At 43.0% G+C, this 19,258-nt stretch overlaps 2 protein-coding genes across 3 annotated transcripts; one reads left to right on the top strand and one right to left on the bottom strand.

Moving 5' to 3' along the window:
• Window positions 1–9: 9 nt before the first annotated feature.
• On the top strand, window positions 10–16,407 carry LOC135517631 (ras-GEF domain-containing family member 1B-B-like). 2 transcript variants are annotated; one of them, XM_064942121.1, is made up of 12 exons: window positions 10–65; window positions 9,481–9,678; window positions 10,143–10,265; window positions 11,003–11,140; window positions 12,251–12,466; window positions 12,689–12,763; window positions 13,937–14,029; window positions 14,207–14,309; window positions 14,443–14,714; window positions 14,958–15,081; window positions 15,411–15,483; window positions 15,638–16,407. In XM_064942121.1, the coding sequence occupies exons 2-12, from the start codon at window positions 9,487–9,489 to the stop codon at window positions 15,666–15,668; spliced, it is 1,440 nt and encodes a 479-aa protein (XP_064798193.1). In that variant the 5' UTR covers window positions 10–65; window positions 9,481–9,486; the 3' UTR covers window positions 15,669–16,407. The 2 variants fall into 2 exon arrangements, with proteins under 2 accessions (XP_064798193.1, XP_064798191.1); XM_064942119.1 differs by lacking the exon at window positions 10–65 and adding an exon at window positions 7,486–7,749.
• Window positions 16,408–16,762: 355 nt separating this feature from the next.
• On the bottom strand, window positions 16,763–18,805 carry LOC135516990 (PR domain zinc finger protein 8-like). Its single transcript, XM_064941037.1, has 3 exons — window positions 18,590–18,805; window positions 18,194–18,419; window positions 16,763–17,979 (listed from the first exon to the last, which is right to left on the bottom strand). The coding sequence occupies exons 1-3, from the start codon at window positions 18,803–18,805 to the stop codon at window positions 16,763–16,765; spliced, it is 1,659 nt and encodes a 552-aa protein (XP_064797109.1).
• Window positions 18,806–19,258: the final 453 nt, after the last annotated feature.

Below are 19,258 nucleotides of genomic sequence, written 5' to 3'. Positions count from 1 at the left end.
GGCTACAGTATGAACAGGAGGTCTTATGTAAGCGAGTGCGTGACGCTCTCCTCTCCTCCAGAACAGTAAGTACCTATTCAAGCCATATTGAATGATTTCTCACTGTGTTGCTGATTTAACTGAATTAGCATAGGGTACCGTGTACCTTGACAACTGCCTAAAGCACTAAGAGAAGTAACTGTCCATTGCCCAACACACACAGGCAGTCCTAGCAGGGTTAGAGGATGACAATAATATTGATTTGTAGGGTAAATAAAGACATGGTAACTAATGCTTGATAGCAATCATTCTGTCTGAAACCAGGAGGCAGATAGCCGAAATGCCCGTCTGTTTGAGCCGTCATGCCCACTCTTTGTCACTCGTCATGCCAAGTGTTTGTCTTGACAATGATGGCAATGGAGTTGGCAAAAGTATAAACAAAACTGGGATAAGGCTATTTATAATCTGAAGGCAAAGTACAGTGGTATCATTAAAACCACAATTAGGATCATTTAGGAACTCAACTGTTTAGTAAATTGACAGAAATTGGACTAAATATGCAAAAGTGGCCAAGTCCCCTCCAAAAACAAACTGTCCTAAAAACATTCTTGTCCCACAGGCAATGTTTGCTGTGGCTAGGCAAGATGCATTATTTGTTGTGACGTGCTGTGATGCACTCATTGTTGAACCAGACCAGTCCAAACCGCCTCTCTTGTTGGGGATGGACGAAAGAGGAGGGGGTCTGTGGGAACAGTTATGTCTAGGGTGTTCTCTTCTAGTTTCCTCTTCTTCCTGAACACTCCCTCCCTCCTCCTCCCCATCCCCCCTTCTCTTTCCCGTTCAGCTGTACGCTCTGTTCCCACCCCATTTATGTCCAAATCAGGACAAGTCACCAGACTAATACATGAGACCCACACACACATATATACAGTGGGGAGAACAAGTATTTGATACACTGCCGATTTTGCAGGTTTTCCTACTTACAAAGCATGTAGAGGTCTGTAATTTTTATCATAGGTACACTTCAACTGTGAGAGACGGAATCTAAAACAAAAATCCAGAAAATCACATTGTATGATTTTTAAGTAATTAATTAGCATTTTATTGCATGACATAAGTATTTGATCACCTACCAACCAGTAAGAATTCCGGCTCTCACAGACATGTTAGTTTTTCTTTAAGAAGCCCTCCAGTTCTCCACTCATCACCTGTATTAACTGCACCTGTTTGAACTCATTACCTGTATAAAAGACACCTGTCCACACACTAAATCAAACAGACTCCAACCTCTCCACACTGGCCAAGACAAGAGAGCTGTGTAAGGACATCAGGGTTAAATTGTAGACCTGCACAAGGCTGGGATGGGCTACAGGACAATAGGCAAGCAGCTTGGTGAGAAGGCAGCAACTGTTGGCGCAATTAGTAGAAAATGGAAGAAGTTCAAGATGACGGTCAATCACCCTCGGTCTGGGGCTCCATGCAAGATCTCACCTCGTGGGGCATCAATGATCATGAGGAAGGTGATGGATCAGCCCAGAACTACACGACAGGACCTGGTCAATGACCTGAAGAGAGCTGGGACCACAGTCTCAAAGGAAACCATTAGTAACACGTTACGCCGTCATGGATTAAAATCCTGCAGCGCACGCAAGGTCCCCCTGCTCAAGCCAGCGCATGTCCAGGCCTGTCTGACGTTTGCCAATGACCATCTGGGTGATCCAGAGGAGGAATGGGAGAAGGTCATGTGGTCTGATGAGACAAAAATAGAGCTTTTTGGTCTAAACTCCACTCGCCATGTTTGGAGGAAGAAGAAGGATGAGTACAACCCCAAGAACACCATCCCAACCGTGAAGCATGGAGGTGGAAACATCATTCTTTGGGGATGTTTTTCTGCAAAGGAGACAGGGCGACTGCACCGTATTGAGGGGAGGATGGATGGGGCCATGTATCGCGAGATCTTGGCCAACAACCTCCTTCCCTCAGAGCATTGAAGATGGGTCGTGGCTGGGTCTTCCAGCATGACAACGACCCGAAACACACAGCCAGGGCAACTAAGGAGTGGCTCCGTAAGAAGCACCTCAAAGTCCTGGAGTGGCCGAGCCAGTCTCCAGACCTGAACCCAATAGAAAAGTCCGTATTGCCCAGCGACAGCCCCGAAACCTGAAGGATCTGGAGAAGGTCTGTATGGAGGAGTGGGCCAAAATCCCTGCTGCAGTGTGGTCAAACCTGGTCAAGGACTACAGGAAACATATGATCTCTGTAATTGCAAACAAAGGTTTCTGTACCAAATATTAAGTTCTGCTTTTCTGATGTGTCAAATACTTATGTCATGCAATAAAATGGAAATTAATTACTTAAACATCATACAATGTGATTTTCTGGATTTTTGTTTTAGATTCCATCACGCACAGTTGAAGTGTACCTATGATAAAAATTACAGACCTCTACATGCTTTGTAAGTAGGAAAACTTGCAAAATCGGCAGGGTATCAAATACTTGTTCTCCCACTGTATATATAACCTGATCAAAAACAGTTATGATCCAGAACCATATGCAGTTGAAGTCGGAAGTTTACATATACTTATGTTGGAGTCATTAAAACTCATCATCAAAGTCATTAAAACTCGTTTTTTCAACCACTCCACAAATTTCTTGTTAACAAACTATAGTTTTGGCAAGTCCGTTAGGACATCTACTTTGTGCATGACACAAGTCATTTTTCCAACAATTGTTTACAGACAGATTATTTCACTTATAATTCACTGTATCACAATTCCAGTGGGTCAGAAGATGGCATACACTAAGTTGACTGTGCCTATAAACAGCTTGAAAAATTCCAGAAAATTATGTCATGGCTTTAGAAGCTTCTGATAGGCTAATTGACATAATTTGAGTCAATTGGAGGTGTACCTGTGGATGTATTTCAAGGCCTACCTTCAAACTCAGTGCCTCTTTGCTTCACATCATGGGAAAATCAAAAGAAATCAGCCAAGACCTCAGAAGAAAAAAATGTAGACCTCCACAAGTCTGTTCATCCTTGGGAGCAATTTCTAAACGCCTGAATGTACCACGTTCATCTGTACAAACAATAGTACACAAGTATAAACACCATGGGACCACGCCGGTGTCATACCGCTCAGGGTGGAGGTGTGTTCGGGCACCTAGAGATGAACGTACTTTGGTGCAAAAAGTGCAATCAATCCCAGAACAACAGCAAAGGACATTGTGAAGATGCCGGAGGAAACAGGTACAAAGTATCTATGTCCACAGTAAAACGAGTCCTATATCGACATAACCTGTAAGGCCGCTCAGTAAGACCGCCATAAAAAAACAAGACTATGGTTTGCAACTGCACATGGGGACAAAGATCGTACTTTTTGGAGAAATTTCCTCTGGTCATAATGACCATCATTATGTTTGGAGGAAAAGGGGGAGGTTTGCAAGCTGAAGAACACCATCCCAACCGTGAAGCACGGGGGTGGCAGCATCATGTTGTGGGGGTGCTTTGCTGCAGGAGGGACTGGTGCGTTTCTCAAAATAGATGGCATCATGGAGGGAGGTGAATTATGTGGATATATTGAAGCCACGTCAGTCAGGAAGTTAAAGCTTGGTCGCAAATGGGTCTTCCAAATGGACAATGACCCCAAGCATACCTCCAAAATGGCTTAAGGACAACAGTCAAGGTATTGGAGTGGCCATCACAAAACCCTGACCTCAATCCCATACAAAGTTTGTGGGCAGAACTGAAGCAAGGAGGCCTACAAACCTGACTCAGTTACACCAGCTCTGTTAGGAGGAATTGGCCAAAATTCCACCAACCTATTGTGGGAAGCTTGTGGAAGGCTACCCGAAATGTTTGACCCAAGTTAAACAATTTAAAGGCAATTGATTAATTGATTGTCACCACCCACCTCCAGGTGTCTCCTGTTATCCCCATTAGTCCCTGGCGTATTTATCCCTGTGTTTCCTGTCTCCCTGTGCCAGTGCGTCTTGTTTTGCCAAGTCAACCAGCGTTTTCTCCTAGCTCCTATTTTTCCCAGTCTCTGTTTTTTCCTAGCCCTCCTGGTTTTGACCCTTGCCTGCCCTGACGCCGAATCCGCCTGCCTGACCACTCTGCCTGTTCTGACCTCGAGCCTGCCTATCCCCTGGTACTGCTTGGACTCGGGCCTGGTTTATGAACTCTCGCCTGTCCCCGACCTGCCTTTTTGCCTACCCCTTCTGGTATAATAAATATCGGAGCTCAACCATCTGCCTCCTGTGTCTGCATTTGGGTCTCGCCTTGTGCCCTTATAATAAGCCCATGTGTGCTGTGCATCCTTGAAGATGCATGACACTATAATAATAGAATGAATCCAAATCATCACACACGTGCGCGCACACACACACCCACACACACACTTCAGTAAACAGAATGGTTAACTTGGCGGACTGGCTCACTGAACTTCTCAGACTGAAGATTAACTATAGTGAGGGCCATGGGTATATCTGAAATGGTACTATTTAAGGTCCAATTTCAGACACAGGCAGTGAGTCCAGAGTGTCCCACAACAAGCCTGCAGAGAACACACCATTTCCTGTTTGTGTCCCGTTCAAATGCCTCCCCCTCCTCCGGGTCTAACCATGCACCTGCAGCAAAGCCCTGGCCTTGCCTGAAAAACACTTTTAGCCCAATTACTTTCTACCCAGCACACAGAGAAAAGAAAACAGCACATGTTGTGAAACAATAGCATGGTGTACAAACACGCCTTGCCACTGGAGTAAACATACTTCAACAAAACCCCATTGTACAACGCCTACAGACTGGCCCTGGTTTAATAAAAGAACACAATGATAGTTTGTTGGGGATGGATACAAAATACAAGGCATTTTCCACTTAAACGATGGTCTCTTAAGGAGCTGCACAACGTGCACGCAAGCTTTGGTTCTGGGTGCCAAGATCACTAAAACTAGTAGAAACACATCTGCAACATATGCATAGTTTTCAGTAAATTGTAGTAAATCACAGTACAGTAAAATCACCTTCAAATGGCCTTTGAATTGCATACCTCATCAAGCACAGATGTTCCCATTGGGCCATCTCCAAACAGAGACATGGCTTGCGGGTTAGGCTCACACACATTTCCAATGAAACACAGCTATCCTCTTGTTTATGTATCATAATATTCTCCAACGGACATGGAACATGGAAGTGGGGGTGCATGATTTCCCCCATTTCCTGATCAGTAAACGGTGACCTCCACTGGCACTTTTCCATTTTACCAGAAGTCCTCATTGAAAACAGACCGAGGAGGAAAACAGAGGGTGGAGGAAGGGGCGCGGTGTAGGGGCATATAAACAACTCCAGACTCCACCAAAAGAGTGTCTAACTCCTGGCTACGATCCAGCTAGTAACTGTCCGGCATCACTCTGAGACACAAAGAGCTCTGTGACTGTGATCTTCCATAGTGCTGTGTGCGTGCGTGCGTGTGTGTATGGGACTGTAATCCATAGTGTTGCCCTCCGACAGTGGCTGCAGACAGAATACTTTGCGGGGTCGTTAAGTCTAAGTTGTCTAACAGAGAATGTCCCGATGTTGGACCCAGTCGGGTCAAAGGGGAGCCATCATGGCAGCTGCTGACTCATAACGGGAGACTATAGGACTTACTGGAAGGTCTGTGCGTCAGATAGTCACCCCTCCCCATATTACCCTGTCCCCACCCTCTCTCCCCTCTTACCCTCCTCTCCCTCAGCCAGTCTCTCCTCTGATCTCACACAGCGGTCCGTCTGTAATCTCACTTAGACAATAACACACCAACGCCACCCTACCCATATGTTTGGTGAGCTCATGATTTTTTTCCCCCTCACAATTCCACCCAATAAGAATGTTGTACACATGTTATCAGGCCATAAGGTTAATAACACAATGTCGTAAAAATGAACAATGCGATGAGAGTTGGTGTTATATTGGTACCGCCGTGCCATGGCGTTAGGTTGACAGAGGTAAATAGTAATGCATTAGATGGTGCTACTGATATGAGTGTAAAATCGAATGAGATTAGACTTATAACACAACAAAACACCACCGTCTTGTGTGCTAAACAAAGTAAACAACCACTCGGGTTTTATTTTAAACTAACTCAACACAGTGAACAACATCTCTCTCTCCCGTCCTCTTCATTATCACATAACTCAACATCAAGCGTCATCAGGAATAGAATAAAGGTCCATTCTGGAGCGCCATGAGTCCTGCCTGGGTTTCAGCTGAGTGGTTAGAGAGGGGTGTGTGGGTGGAAGTTCAAGCTAAGTGTTTATGGCAGGCAGGAGTCGGTCCGCTAGCTTATGCTGTCAGTGTGTGTGTGTGTGTGTGTGTTGGGCAGTGTGTGCCTGTGTACATGCGTGTGTGTGTCTGTTTGTGTTTGTGTGTCAGTCCGCTTGCGCTGCCACTCTGTGAGGGAAGCAGTGGGCCCCTGTGCCCTAGCACCGTGGGAGGAATCCAATCTAAAAGACTCCACCAGGGCCTTCGCCAAGCTCAAGCCTAGCTGGAAGCCATCCCCAGCGAGCAGCGCTGTCAGGTGGCTGGCGTGGGTGTGGGTGCAGTATAATGAGAGAATGTAGCCTATAGGCGTCGCAGGCGTTGGATATTCCTGCATGGACAATGATGTGAGTAAGACTATGATTGAGAGGGGTACGTACTGCTGTAAATGAATACCACCCACAACCTGGGGGGCCCACTCTCTATTCTCTGTATATCATCAAATACTGTTTATGTAATATGACTGTTACATAAGAGAACTCACCCACTGTTCACCGAAGTGCATCACTGGTACTAAAACACCTGTAGCTAACAGGAAACATGAATGCATGTTTGTTTCTGAAGTTCCATTCATGAACTTTCATTGGCCATGGTATATATTGCTCATTTGGCATTTTAATTGATTTATATCCAATTGCTCTACCTTTTTTCTTTTTTATTACTGATACTTTAGTAAAATGAATAGGGTCTAAAATTAGTTTAGAAATGGTTAATTAATAGTTTATATAGAGTTTATACTTTTATTATAAATTGTTACTAATAATCAGTTACACTTGTCGAAATTGTGAGATTGTCGCTTGGTCCCAACATGTGTTTTAATTGCATATGACTGTACAGTTTTTTAAATTCTTACTTTAATGTATTTTGAAATATAAAAGCTGCAAAGTTTGCAATGTTTTCTCCTAATTTAGACATACGTTTCACACAGTCTGTTGTACCACCGCCGTTGGAGTGCAAGCATCCTGGCCATATGCCTTACACTTTCTCTAGCGTATTAGATTTTCCTTTTCCTTCTTCACAAAATATTATCATGGAACAGTATGATCCAATGTCATTCAAAGACAATCGATGGACGGAAAACTGACCAATGAGATTGCTCTAACATTTTGATTTTTCAGGTCCTTCCCTGTGATTGGCTTACTTCCATGAAGAAGTATCCGCCTCTAAGCCTCTTATAGGTTGTGTTTCGCGGCTTTCTGCAAGTCATTTGAATACGGCTGGTCGTGGTCGCGGTTTCTAATGACTTCTCATTCAAAGGATCGTGCAGACACAATGGATGGACTTTACGAATAGGAATTTCATGTTCCGAAAACACTGATCGTTATTATTTGTGTGCATTTTGCACTTATTTCCAAGGATAATTTTTTGAAGGATTATTGTCTTTCATCTGCTTTTATTTTCCAAAAACGTGGAATCTTTTTATTAGATACAAATAGTGTTTATACTGTTTACAATTCGTTTTTTTTCCCCCAGTTGTGGTAAGTTGATCACAATACAGATGTAGGATCTTAATTTGATCACTCTTTTTTTGTTTCTGTGAATTTGTAGTGTATTCATGGTTTATAACGGCTTCTAAAGTTTGTAATTTCCACTTTAAAATGCCCTAACGAAAATTGTAAAAATGTTAATGAATTATAATCCACATAATAATTCACATTTCCTGTTGCTGCAGGATTATTTCTCTACTGTAGCGAACTGTATGTTAAGATCTGTATGTTCACTGTGAGCCTGATTATTTGTAACAAGGAAACATTCTGGGAATGTGAAACTTTCAAAACAAAAGTGTTATGTAATGCATTTGACCTATAAATGACAGGGCTTTGAGGGTTGCGCTTTGACTGAAGGCAAAAACAATTTAATGATGGCAGATCTTAAACTTTACTTAATGATGACAGATCTTAACTTTTACCAACAACATATTTCCATAATCACCTTTAGCAATCCCAGACACTCATATTGGATATAATTTAATGTGATGTGAAACTTTAAATAGACTTTAACTGTGTTATTGTTTTTGCTCTAGTCTGCAGCATGGCCTATATAACTACTTGTCTGGCATGCATTAGCCTTCATTACTCACCAGTGTTATGACTGAGTGTGGTTCAACCCAGCAGAGTTCTATTCTCATAATAAGAGTGCATGAGTCAAGAGTAATAAACTGTGCCAGGGGGTGTGGGTTGGGCTGTGTTTACCCTGTCTGGGCTACAGTTAGATGGTTACAGTAGACTGGGGAACAGACAAACAGGGTGGGATATGTGTGGGAATGAGATTTCTTAGAAACAACACCCATCTTATTTTATGACCGTATTTGCTTCTCTATTAGATGTTCAGTTCTTTTTTTTCTAGGCTATGGAACAGGCAAAACAGGGCGGGACATGAGGTTTATTATTCCTTCCGTCTTGTAAACAGCATCCACCCTTATATATCCAAGATGGATACAGCATAGTATAGCTGCTTTATTTCATAACTCTGGTATAGTTGCTTCTCTATCAGATAGATGAGGTTCTTATCTGTTTCCACTTAACCCTTATGATCCATTTTCATCCCCCCGTCACGCTGTGGTGTCGTGTCAGCCTGTCGGTCAGTCAGAGAATGTCACTTTCATTCAAATATAGAAGGCTTTAGTGGGGGGGGTAATTGTAGTAATGCTGGTTGGTGATTGCTTGAAAACGTCTATCGCGGGGTAGATCATCAGCTCCTGTTGTAGCAGGTCACCATCATTAATGTGGCCTCTCTGTCTGTCCAGACTAAAGAATAAAGTACCTTTAATCTCTTAACAGTTTTAAGGAAGTCAGCAGGGAGAGGAAAGGGATGTGCCAGGATAGGGGGAAAATGAGACAGTGGCATAAACAGGCTTATACCAGAATGTAGTAGAATCAGCAGTAGTAAGGACATGAGACAGTGGCATAGTCAGGCTTATACCAGCATGGTGTAGAGTTAGAATCAGCACTAGTGGGTAAACAACATTAGGGTAACTTATCACACACTGCCAGTAGTCATTACATAAATTATTCAATTAAAAAAATATATATTTTCTCCCTGTTACACACACATAAACACAAGTGTGCACATGCGCGCACACACACACTCTCTCTTTCTTGGGGGAAATAACATTCAGTTGAAACCATGAAAAATAAAGTGTTTAGTTATGCGTTTAAGGGAAGAACAAAGATTTGACGTTGTTTTTATATTTGAAATCTCTTTAACAGGTCAACATGCCTCCCACAACACCATACGCTGGCAAGTTCAGCCCCAGCCCTTACAACAACAACGACAATCTCCACAAATACCACCAGCCCATGGAAGCGAGCTACGGGGACATGTGCTACCATGACAACAGTCTTGTTTCAGGCTCCCTGGAGGCCCTAATACAACACTTAGTTCCCACAGTAGACTACTACCCTGACGTGAGTCTTATCTCTAGTCCAACAAAAACATAAACAATGGAATCATAAAAACATTTTGGGGGTTATGAAAGGGGAAGACAATTAAGCACATAAGGCTTAACTGTTATATTCTTCAAGAACAAATGTGTATACTGTACAGTGGACTACTACTCTGACGTCTGTTGATATCTCTGGTCCAAAATGCTCTCTCAGGGGGACAATGACAATGTGACAACAACAGAAACATAAACAAGGGAGTAATACAAGCTGTTATGCCAAATAGGCTACAGTTATATTTCGGGTTGTGTACTTTGTCCATGCGTTATATTCTTGAAGAACAAATGGGTAGACTCACTCAGAATGTATGTATCATTAACTGAAATGACCATTGAACAGCGGGAAATGTGCCATATTGTGCTGGGTTGGTGTTGGGTTGACGACAACATGAGTTGATGTTAACTATCTTTTTTCTTGTTCTCCATCAGAGGTCGTACGTCTTCACCTTCCTGCTGAGTTCCCGCCTCTTCCTCAACCCGTATGAGCTCATGTCTCGGGTGTGTCACCTGTGTGTGGAGCAGCATAGATCTGGAGACCTGCTGCTTGATAAGGTAGCTAACACACACACACACAGAGTGCACCCACCCTCCCACCCATCCACACACACACACACACAAACAGAGTGCACCCACCCTCCCACCCATCCACACACACACACACACACACAGAGTGCACCCACCCTCCCACCCATCCACACACACACACACACACACACAAACAGAGTGCACCCACCCTCCCACCCATCCACACACACACACACACACACAAACAGAGTGCACCCACCCTCCCACCCATCCACACACACACACACACACACACACACAAACAGAGTGCACCCACCCACCCATCCACACACACACACACACAGAGTGCACCCACCCTCCCACCCACCCATCCACACACACACACACACACACACACAAACAGAGTGCACCCACCCTCCCACCCATCCCACACACACACACACAAACAGAGACGCACCCACACACACACACACACACACACACACACACACACACACACACACACACACACACACACACACACACACACACACACACACACACACACACACACACACACACACACACACACACACACACAGATGCACCCACCCACCCACTCACACACACACACACACACAAACAGAGATGCACCCACACACACACACACACACACACACACACACACACACACACACACACACTAGTTCTAAAAAACAAGGAGTGGACACCCCCTCTTTACAGTCTGTCTAACACTGGCATGTCTTTCTCCTTGCTGTCTTTAGATCAGAATACGAGACGTCGCTCCAAAGATCGTGCAGCTGCTGACAGAGTGGACGGAGACATTTCCCTATGACTTCAGAGATGAGAGGATGATGCGCTGCCTGAAAGAGATGAGCCATCATCTGGCCAGAGGAGATGAGGTCAGTACCCTTGTATAACCTCTGACTGACTCATTAGAGATGACAGTCGACATGGCACCAGACATTTCATTTGACCAGCTATGGTTGCGTTTGACATCAGACACCTTTATTTATCACATATTGAGCTACAGGGCGCTGAGTTCATGTTGCCTTGTGCTGTTAGTCTTTTCATTAGGTGTGTTATTATGTTCACTTGTCGTTACGTCATAATATGTGTTGCCTGTTAGATGGCTCATATGTTTTATATCGGCGTGGATGGCATAGGAGGTGAGAATACACACCCACAACAAGTTCACAAGTTGCAGACTTCGATAATGAACTCAGCGCCCTCCTCGTTATGGTAGCACAGACACAAATATACCTTGATATGGGTTTCTCTCTCTCTTGATGTTTTCTAATATCAGTACTTAAAAAGATTGTTTCCAAAACGCTATATATCCATTTTCAGAAAGGTGGGTAAATGAGCTTTTATTGTTTAAAAGAAATTATGAAAGTGATTGGTGTGTTTTTTCACTATCCAATCATGGCATGGGTTCAATGACATAAATGTATTTGTTTAAAATCTATCGCTTGATGGTTTCATTTCAGATAGACAAATAATCATGTTTTTTGCTATATATCCCCCTCACTCGCAGAGAAATAAGTAACAAGTATCAAATAACTACATTAAATGTATCAAATAACTACATTTTCAAATGATACATTTGTGACATCAATATTTAAAATGAGTAGTATGAGATTTTGTAGGTGAAACCATTTACATTTGCCATTTGAGTCATTTAGCAGATTCTCTTATCCAGAGTGACTTACAGTTAGTGCATTCATCTTAAGATAGGTAGGTGAGACAACCACAGATCACAGTCAAATATACAGGACATGAACATAAAAAATGGATATATTGCATTTTGCAAAAAAAAAAATCATTTTCATACACATACACATTTCACACACTAAAATCTATAAATTGTCATATTTTACACACACATGAAGGTACCCATAAGCAATCATTTTTGATGGAGAAAAAAAACCTGTGAAAAATGTGTGGAAATAAACTATTCACTTGTATACAATGCATAGATTGATCTCTCGCTCGATCTTGTTTTACATCAGTACTCGTGGAGGGCCATGCAGCAGATGACTCAGCGGTTAATCCGAAGGTTGGCGGCCCTGGGTCAGTATGAGGAGGCTATCGCCACACTCAATGCCTCCGCAGCCGAGAGACCCGCTGCTCTGAAGACCAAACAGCACAACGGACAAAGGAGTGACGTACTGAGCATCAGTGACGATGCTTTTATTCTCGCCCAGCAGCTCACGCACATTGAACTGGTGAGGAGAGCACATACTGTAGACCGTACTTTATACTATATTCATAATATGTTGGTGTTCGGAGAGGTTCAAACTGAATGACCGGTTCAACACTAAATTCATTAGAATTTAGTGTTGATTTAGAAGTACCCGTGATCGATCAATTAAAGTACCGTACTGTTAGAAATACAGTATTGCTTTAGAAATATTTGCTTCATAGAATTCTTACGTTTCCAATTCTAGGACAGATTGAGTTTTATCGGACCAGAAGAGTTCATCCAAGCCTTTGGTGTGAAAGATCCCCTGGACAACCATAAGGTAGGCAACATAACATTGTCCACTACCTTCCACATAACATTGTCCACCACCTTCCACATAACATTGTCCACCACCTTCCACATAACATTGTCCTCTACCTTCCATATAACATTGTCCACTACCTTCCATATAACATTGTCCAACACCTTCCACATAACATTGTCCTCTACCTTCCACATAACATTGTCCACTACCTTCCATATAACATTGTCCACAACCTTCCACATAACATTGTCCACCACCTTCCACATAACATTGTCCACTACCTTCCACATAACATTGTCCACTACCTTCCATATAACATTGTCCACTACCTTCCACATAACATTGTCCACTACCTTCCATATAACATTGTCCACCACCTTCCACATAACATTGTCCTCTACCTTCCACATAACATTGTCCACTACCTTCCATATAACATTGTCCACAACCTTCCACATAACATTGTCCACCACCTTCCACATAACATTGTCCACTACCTTCCACATAACATTGTCCACTACCTTCCACATAACATTGTCCACTACCTTCCACATAACATTGTCCACTACCTTCCATATAACATTGTCCACTACCTTCCACATAACATTGTCCACTACCTTCCATATAACATTGTCCACAACCTTCCACATAACATTGTCCACTACATGCCATATAACAGTGTCCACTACCGTCCACATAAGTGTCCACTACCTTCCATATAACATTGTCCACTACATGCCATATAACATTGTCCAACACCTTCCACATAACATTGTCCACTACCTTCCGCATAACATTGTCCACTTCCTGCCACATAACATTGTCCACTACCTTCCACATAACATTGTCCACTACCTTCCTCATAACATTGTCCAACACCTTCCACATAACATTGTCCTCTACCTTCCACTGGTTACATAAGAAACCTTCTGTCAGTAATTATGGTGAGGCTACTGAATGGGTTGTGGCTGACTTCATTGTGTAAGTCCATTAAGAATTATCAACAGAGTACATCACAACAACTAGTCATGAACAGACTGGGAGAAACAACTCTAGCACAGATATAGTTTACAAGAAAGGAAACAGAACTAATTGAAATGCTCCACCAACATATCCATCATGGATATCATACTAGACAATCATTTTTTTTATTTTATTGAAGTAACCTTGACCTGTCTTTCCCCTCAGAGTTTCTTTAGAAAACGCAAGACCACTAACCTGGAGGCATATGTAGCTTGGTTCAACAGACTCAGCTACCTGGTGGCCACTGAAATCTGTATGGTGAGTGCTCTCCTTCTTTCTCACTTTCTGTCTCCCGCTTTCTCTCTCTGCCTCTGTCTCTCTCTCCCCGTCTACTGTAATTCTCTCTCCGTCGACCTTATTTCCCTCTCTCCCTTGTTTCTGTTATTCTTTCCTTCTCACACAGTTCCAATGGTTTTGTGTTTTTCTTCCTTCCAGCCAGTAAAGAAGAAGCATAGAGCTCGGGCCTTGGAGTTCTTCATAGACGTGGCCAGAGAATGCTTCAACATCGGCAACTTCAACTCACTCATGGCCATCATCAGTAAGTTACAAGACAGGGCTCTAGAATGTTTTTTTCTCTTCTTTTTCAATTCTACAATAGAATGCTTAGAATTGGAATTTCGGTTAGTTTGAAATGAAATGGATCCCTAACCCCTGCTCTCCTCTCTCCACAGCCGGGATGAACATGAGTCCTGTGTCTCGGCTGAAGAAGACTTGGAGCAAAGTCAACACAGACAAGTTTGACATACTGGAGCACCAAATGGACCCCTCCAGTAACTTCAGCAACTACCGTACTGCGCTGCGAGGAGCCACCCAGAGATCCATCACAGCACACAGCAACCAGGAGAAGATAGTCATTCCATTCTTCAGCCTTCTCATCAAGGACATCTACTTCCTCAATGAAGGATGTGCCAGCCGGCTATCCAACGGTCATGTCAACTTTGAAGTGAGTCTGAGTAATGTACAGTACATGCATTATTGCTAATCATGACAAGACTATTACTGTATGAACTGGTTTCCCTCGACCAAGAAGCATGTTCAGTGGTGAATCTCCATTGAAATAGCTTTTCAGACTAGAACAACCTGGGTCGAAGAAATTGTCCTTTAGTGTTTAAGTAGCAGGTGAAAAACACATGGTTGTCGATTTATTTTTAATTTCAATGAATTTTCATTTCCTGTTTCTCTATAGAAACTGTGGGATTTGGCGAAGCAAGTCAGTGAGTTCCTGGTGTGGCGTCAGGTGACATGTCCCTTCGAGAGAGACAGGAAGATTCTCCAGTACCTCGTCACCACGCCAGTCTTCACCGAGGATGGTGAGTGTTGTCCACAGATACATTACGTTTAACGTGTCAATTATTTAGAACAGTACGAAATGTGCAGTGCCTGTGGTCTAATGGTACCCACACGTGACCCTGGCTGTTTGCACGTGTGTACTCCCCACAGATACCAGGGTTTGTTGTCCACAGTTCCTGCTGTAATCTCCTCCCTTTCAAATTCTGTACTGTCTAAGTAAAGGATACAGAATATGAACGGATGATGAAAGTCCACTCTCCTATGAAAGTGCAAAACCTACTATAATCAGTACTGTATCTTATAGCATTGGCTTCGGGGATAGTCATGTTTTTTTTGGTCTCTTCTGCAGAGCTGCATTTGGCCTCCTATGAGAGCGAAGGTCCTGAGAACCACATGGAGAAGGACAGTCGCAGGTCTCTCAGGTGTGTAACTTGACTTTATTTTTTTACCTAACTTTACACTTGGATTCTGAACCTTTATTTAACTAGGCAAGTCGGTTCCTGGTGTGGATTTTGTGCTGATACATGGTGCACTGTTTGTATTTCAAAACATTGTATTATGTGTCCTATGTTGCAGGTCATCCCTTTTGCATAGAGAGCATCGGTGAGTGACGGTCATGAGTGGGGACACTGGTCTGGGGGATTATTATAGCCCAGCTAAAGAGGCTCATGGTCGACGGGCACTCGAAAGTGCGGAGGAAGAACTGTTCAAAGCACTCAGAGAAAGGATGCCTCCCTCTATGGCTGAAGAACTGAAGATGATTCATTTGTAACTTGTCTACCCACACAGTATTTACAGTTCTTATTTTATACCAATGGGTCGTCATGGTTACCGATCATTTTCTATGCTCTTCTGAAGCAGTCTTTCTATAGTGTAAATGAGCTTGTTGCTGGTTGGCTTGCTCCGTCTTCTTAGAATGTAAGCTATTTCTTTTCTGTTATTGTTCTGAATAAATAGTGTGTTTTGCATATGTTAGGAATGAATTACTTACATGTATGTGATGAATCTTTAAAGATACAAAAAACAAAACCTCAAAACTCATCTCATCTTTGGTGAAAGGAATATGGATATGACTGAATACCCAGCGGTGAATAGTTAACTCTATTTTTTTTTAAACATTTTGTCATGCGTTGGTTTACCTTACAGCTATTACTTTTTATAAATGTTTTATGTTAATGTATTCTATTCTTTTTTTACTATTTCTTTTTTTATCGTGTATATGTGTTTATTGTTTATTGTTTGCCCATCCCAATGTGCTACTTATCAGGGTACTCTACGTTAAGTTCTTATGTGAAATAAGAGGTATATTTTTTATTTTAAAAGAAAATAAAGAACATTTAAAGGTGTTTTTTTGTTTGTTCTGTCCCTCTAAATTTCTCTCTAGTGCCATCTAGTGTTCACAACTAAGCTTTACAATCAAGTCACATCCACGCCGAAAATATTCTAATATTGTAAAAAAAAAAAATAATTTATTGTAAAAAAAAAGAAAAAAATAGCATACTAAAAATGTCACATTTGACTGAATTGAGAGGAAAATCTAAACTATTTCTAAAAGGGAAAAATAATGCTTTACATGTAAGCAGACTCATACATGTTTCAAATAAAATGTAATTGCATTGTTAATGTACATTATAATAATTACATAATAGTTATTTAATGTGTTGAATTAGTTCCCCATTAGTATCTTTATCAATATGAATATTATACCTTACTAATTATCTGAACTCGTGTATGAGAGGTCAAGTGACGTGCAAGGTGATGACGTTGTCTGAAGACCTCGCTGCAGATGGAACACTTGAGCCTCTCTTCCCTCTCCCTGTGATGCTGTTGTTTCACCCCACACGCAGATCCTGTGGCATCAAGCGTCCTCTTGTGGTGAGACCTCATATGCTGCACCAGGTCTGAAGTCAGGCGGAAGGAAATGTTGCATTTGGCACACCAGTTCTGAGCCGGCAGGCAGTGGGGCGAGAGTTGTGAGACGGAAGGGGACAGGAGCACCGAGGAGGGGGGGATCGGAACCTGCAGGGGTCTCCCTGGGGTCCAGGGCCAGAGAGCTGCTGGGCTATAGAGAGGGTGCCTCTGTTTCAAAACACCCTGGACCAGCACAGGTCTGTGGAGGGCAGTAGAGGGGGTGGTAATGGAGATTTTAGCCCTCTCAGGCAGGGGGGTAGTCTGGGGAAGTGGAACAGAGCGTGGGGGCTGGGAGAAGGCACTTCTCCTGTTCTCCGAGACAGAGACCTGGTTGAAGGCAGAGGTGACAGGAGGAGAGTCAGTGGAGGTTTCCTCAGAGCGGGATGGAGATCGAGACAGAGTGTCTTTCAGAGTCTTCTTCTTTGAGTCACTCTGCTCCACTGCTGGGCCACTTCCGGGCTGAATGCTCTGGTTCTGTGGGTTGGATCTGATGTCTTCTGGCCCTGAGGTCTTCAGTTGTGGTTTTAGTTGAGCGGTTCTGTCTTTAGTAACGGTGCTCCTTATTATATTGGTGGGCAGGTGACAGGTGACCGGGCTAGGTTGTTGGTTCAAGTTCAAAGTACAGTAACCTCTCTCAAGTGGTTCCTGCTTTATGATTAGAGGCTGTGGGCCATTCCAACTCTCCTCCGTGTGTTTCCTTTTGAGGGTGCTCCGTGCCCACCTGGTACAAGACAAGCCTGTCTTATTACTGTTATTCTCCATATCCCTGGCTAGATTGTGGAAGTCTGTTGCAGGTTTTCCATCCTGTGAACTTGTCTCTGGATGGCTCAGTTTGAAGGCAGAAACGGGAAGGGAGTCAGGTTTCACATGGTTGGTGTCGTCTTGACCAGGTTTGGTGGTGTGGCTGTTTGGTTGTCTCTGTGTGCAAAGGAATCTCCAATGTGCCAGGAAGGGGAACTCAGACTCAAAGCCCTGGTTGCAGTTTATACATGTGTATGGACCAGCACCTGGTTATAAAGATGAATATGGATTAATATCACATTATTCTGCCAATATTGCATGACATAAACCTTTGCCAATACTCTTTGAATTGTACAAACATATTGAGGAAATCTAGTTTTAATGTTTAATATTCAATTGGAGTCAATAGTTAAATCATAAAAATGGCTATGAATAATATATATCTATATATTGTAATACACATTCATAGAGTATGTATACCTTTGCTTTGCATCTGCAGTGGGTTCAGTAGAAGAAGCTTGGCAAGGTCTTTCCCATACCACACCAAAAGCTCCTCATCCGTCTGGATCGTCCTGAGGGCTCTAAAGAACAGTTGTCCGTTCTTCACATAGGCCTCTAGGTTCTGTTCCTCGCTGCTCCGGGCTGACTGGATGAGCCGCAGCCACATCGGGCCGTCAGTGGGCATTTTGTGCGCTGAGGTGTCCACCTGTGTTGCCAAATAGAAACCAGTCTTACAAAAACATGTCAAGCACAGCATTTTGCCAACTGAAAGTTTCGATGCATTTTAGACATTTATTCGGGCATGAGAAACTGCCCCCAGGCAATGGTTTGGAACACATTTGTTTAGGGCGCATGGATTTAAGTGCATGTTCTCACCCTTAAAATGTATGGTGCCGATCTTCTGTCCATAGACTTGAGAGCGATGAAGGCGATGCTGTCATAAACAGAGGTGTGATTCAGCTCACATGGTCCAAAAACTGCGTGTTCGGGAACGTCGCAGGTGGTGTGGACCCGCGTAAAAATGTCAGTTATCCATCGTTGCGCAATTTGCGCCGCCCTCGCCTCCAGGATCTCCTGAGAACCAGATAACATCAGAATTCATATCATTAGGCTGACAATTAAGAATAAATCATTTGTTTGAATAATGACCCCCAAAAACGTGTGTAAAAACGCTCTAAATCCAAAACAATACTTACCATAGCAAACAGCTGACTGGTGGTAAGATCTGCGCTTCTCTTATTTGCACTATCCCTGCTTGTATTATACAGTGTATTGTGTCCTGTAGATGCCCACCAATACATGCCATGGGACTGGTCGACTGGAGGAGCTGGTTTTATAGTCTAATCTAATCTGCACAACGAGATTTGACAATTCTCCGCCCCTCCTTTATCCTCTTGTTAGATGGGTGACATTAATGATCTCGGACAATCAGAAAGTGTCGGTGCATGGATGGACAGTCTAAAGAGGTCATGGGTATCAGAGGCCAGACAGGGCATGTACAGTAGAAGCCAATTTCAATTGGATATTCAATTCATGACATTTGGT

The sequence above is a fragment of the Oncorhynchus masou genome, chromosome 28 (assembly GCF_036934945.1).
Source record: "Oncorhynchus masou masou isolate Uvic2021 chromosome 28, UVic_Omas_1.1, whole genome shotgun sequence".
In the NCBI taxonomy this organism is placed as follows: Eukaryota; Metazoa; Chordata; class Actinopteri; order Salmoniformes; family Salmonidae; genus Oncorhynchus; species Oncorhynchus masou.
The sequence above is the reverse complement of the archived record's forward strand: the minus strand, read 5'-3'. Positions and strand labels throughout refer to the sequence as shown.

What these genes read in the sequence shown, in the direction of transcription:
- LOC135516990 (XM_064941037.1), bottom strand. Translation starts at nt 18,805, where the DNA reads ATGTTATCTGGTTCTCAGGAGATCCTGGAGGCGAGGGCGGCGCAAATT. An exon ending in CGGCACCATACATTTTAAGG is followed by an intron (nt 18,420 to 18,589) that starts GTGAGAACATGC and finishes TTGGCAACACAG; the next exon opens with GTGGACACCTCAGCGCACAA. An exon ending in ACTGCAGATGCAAAGCAAAG is followed by an intron (nt 17,980 to 18,193) that starts GTATACATACTC and finishes CTTTATAACCAG; the next exon opens with GTGCTGGTCCATACACATGT.
- LOC135517631 (XM_064942121.1), top strand. Translation starts at nt 9,487, where the DNA reads ATGCCTCCCACAACACCATACGCTGGCAAGTTCAGCCCCAGCCCTTAC. An exon ending in AGCTCACGCACATTGAACTG is followed by an intron (nt 12,467 to 12,688) that starts GTGAGGAGAGCA and finishes TTCCAATTCTAG; the next exon opens with GACAGATTGAGTTTTATCGG. An exon ending in TGGCCACTGAAATCTGTATG is followed by an intron (nt 14,030 to 14,206) that starts GTGAGTGCTCTC and finishes TCTTCCTTCCAG; the next exon opens with CCAGTAAAGAAGAAGCATAG.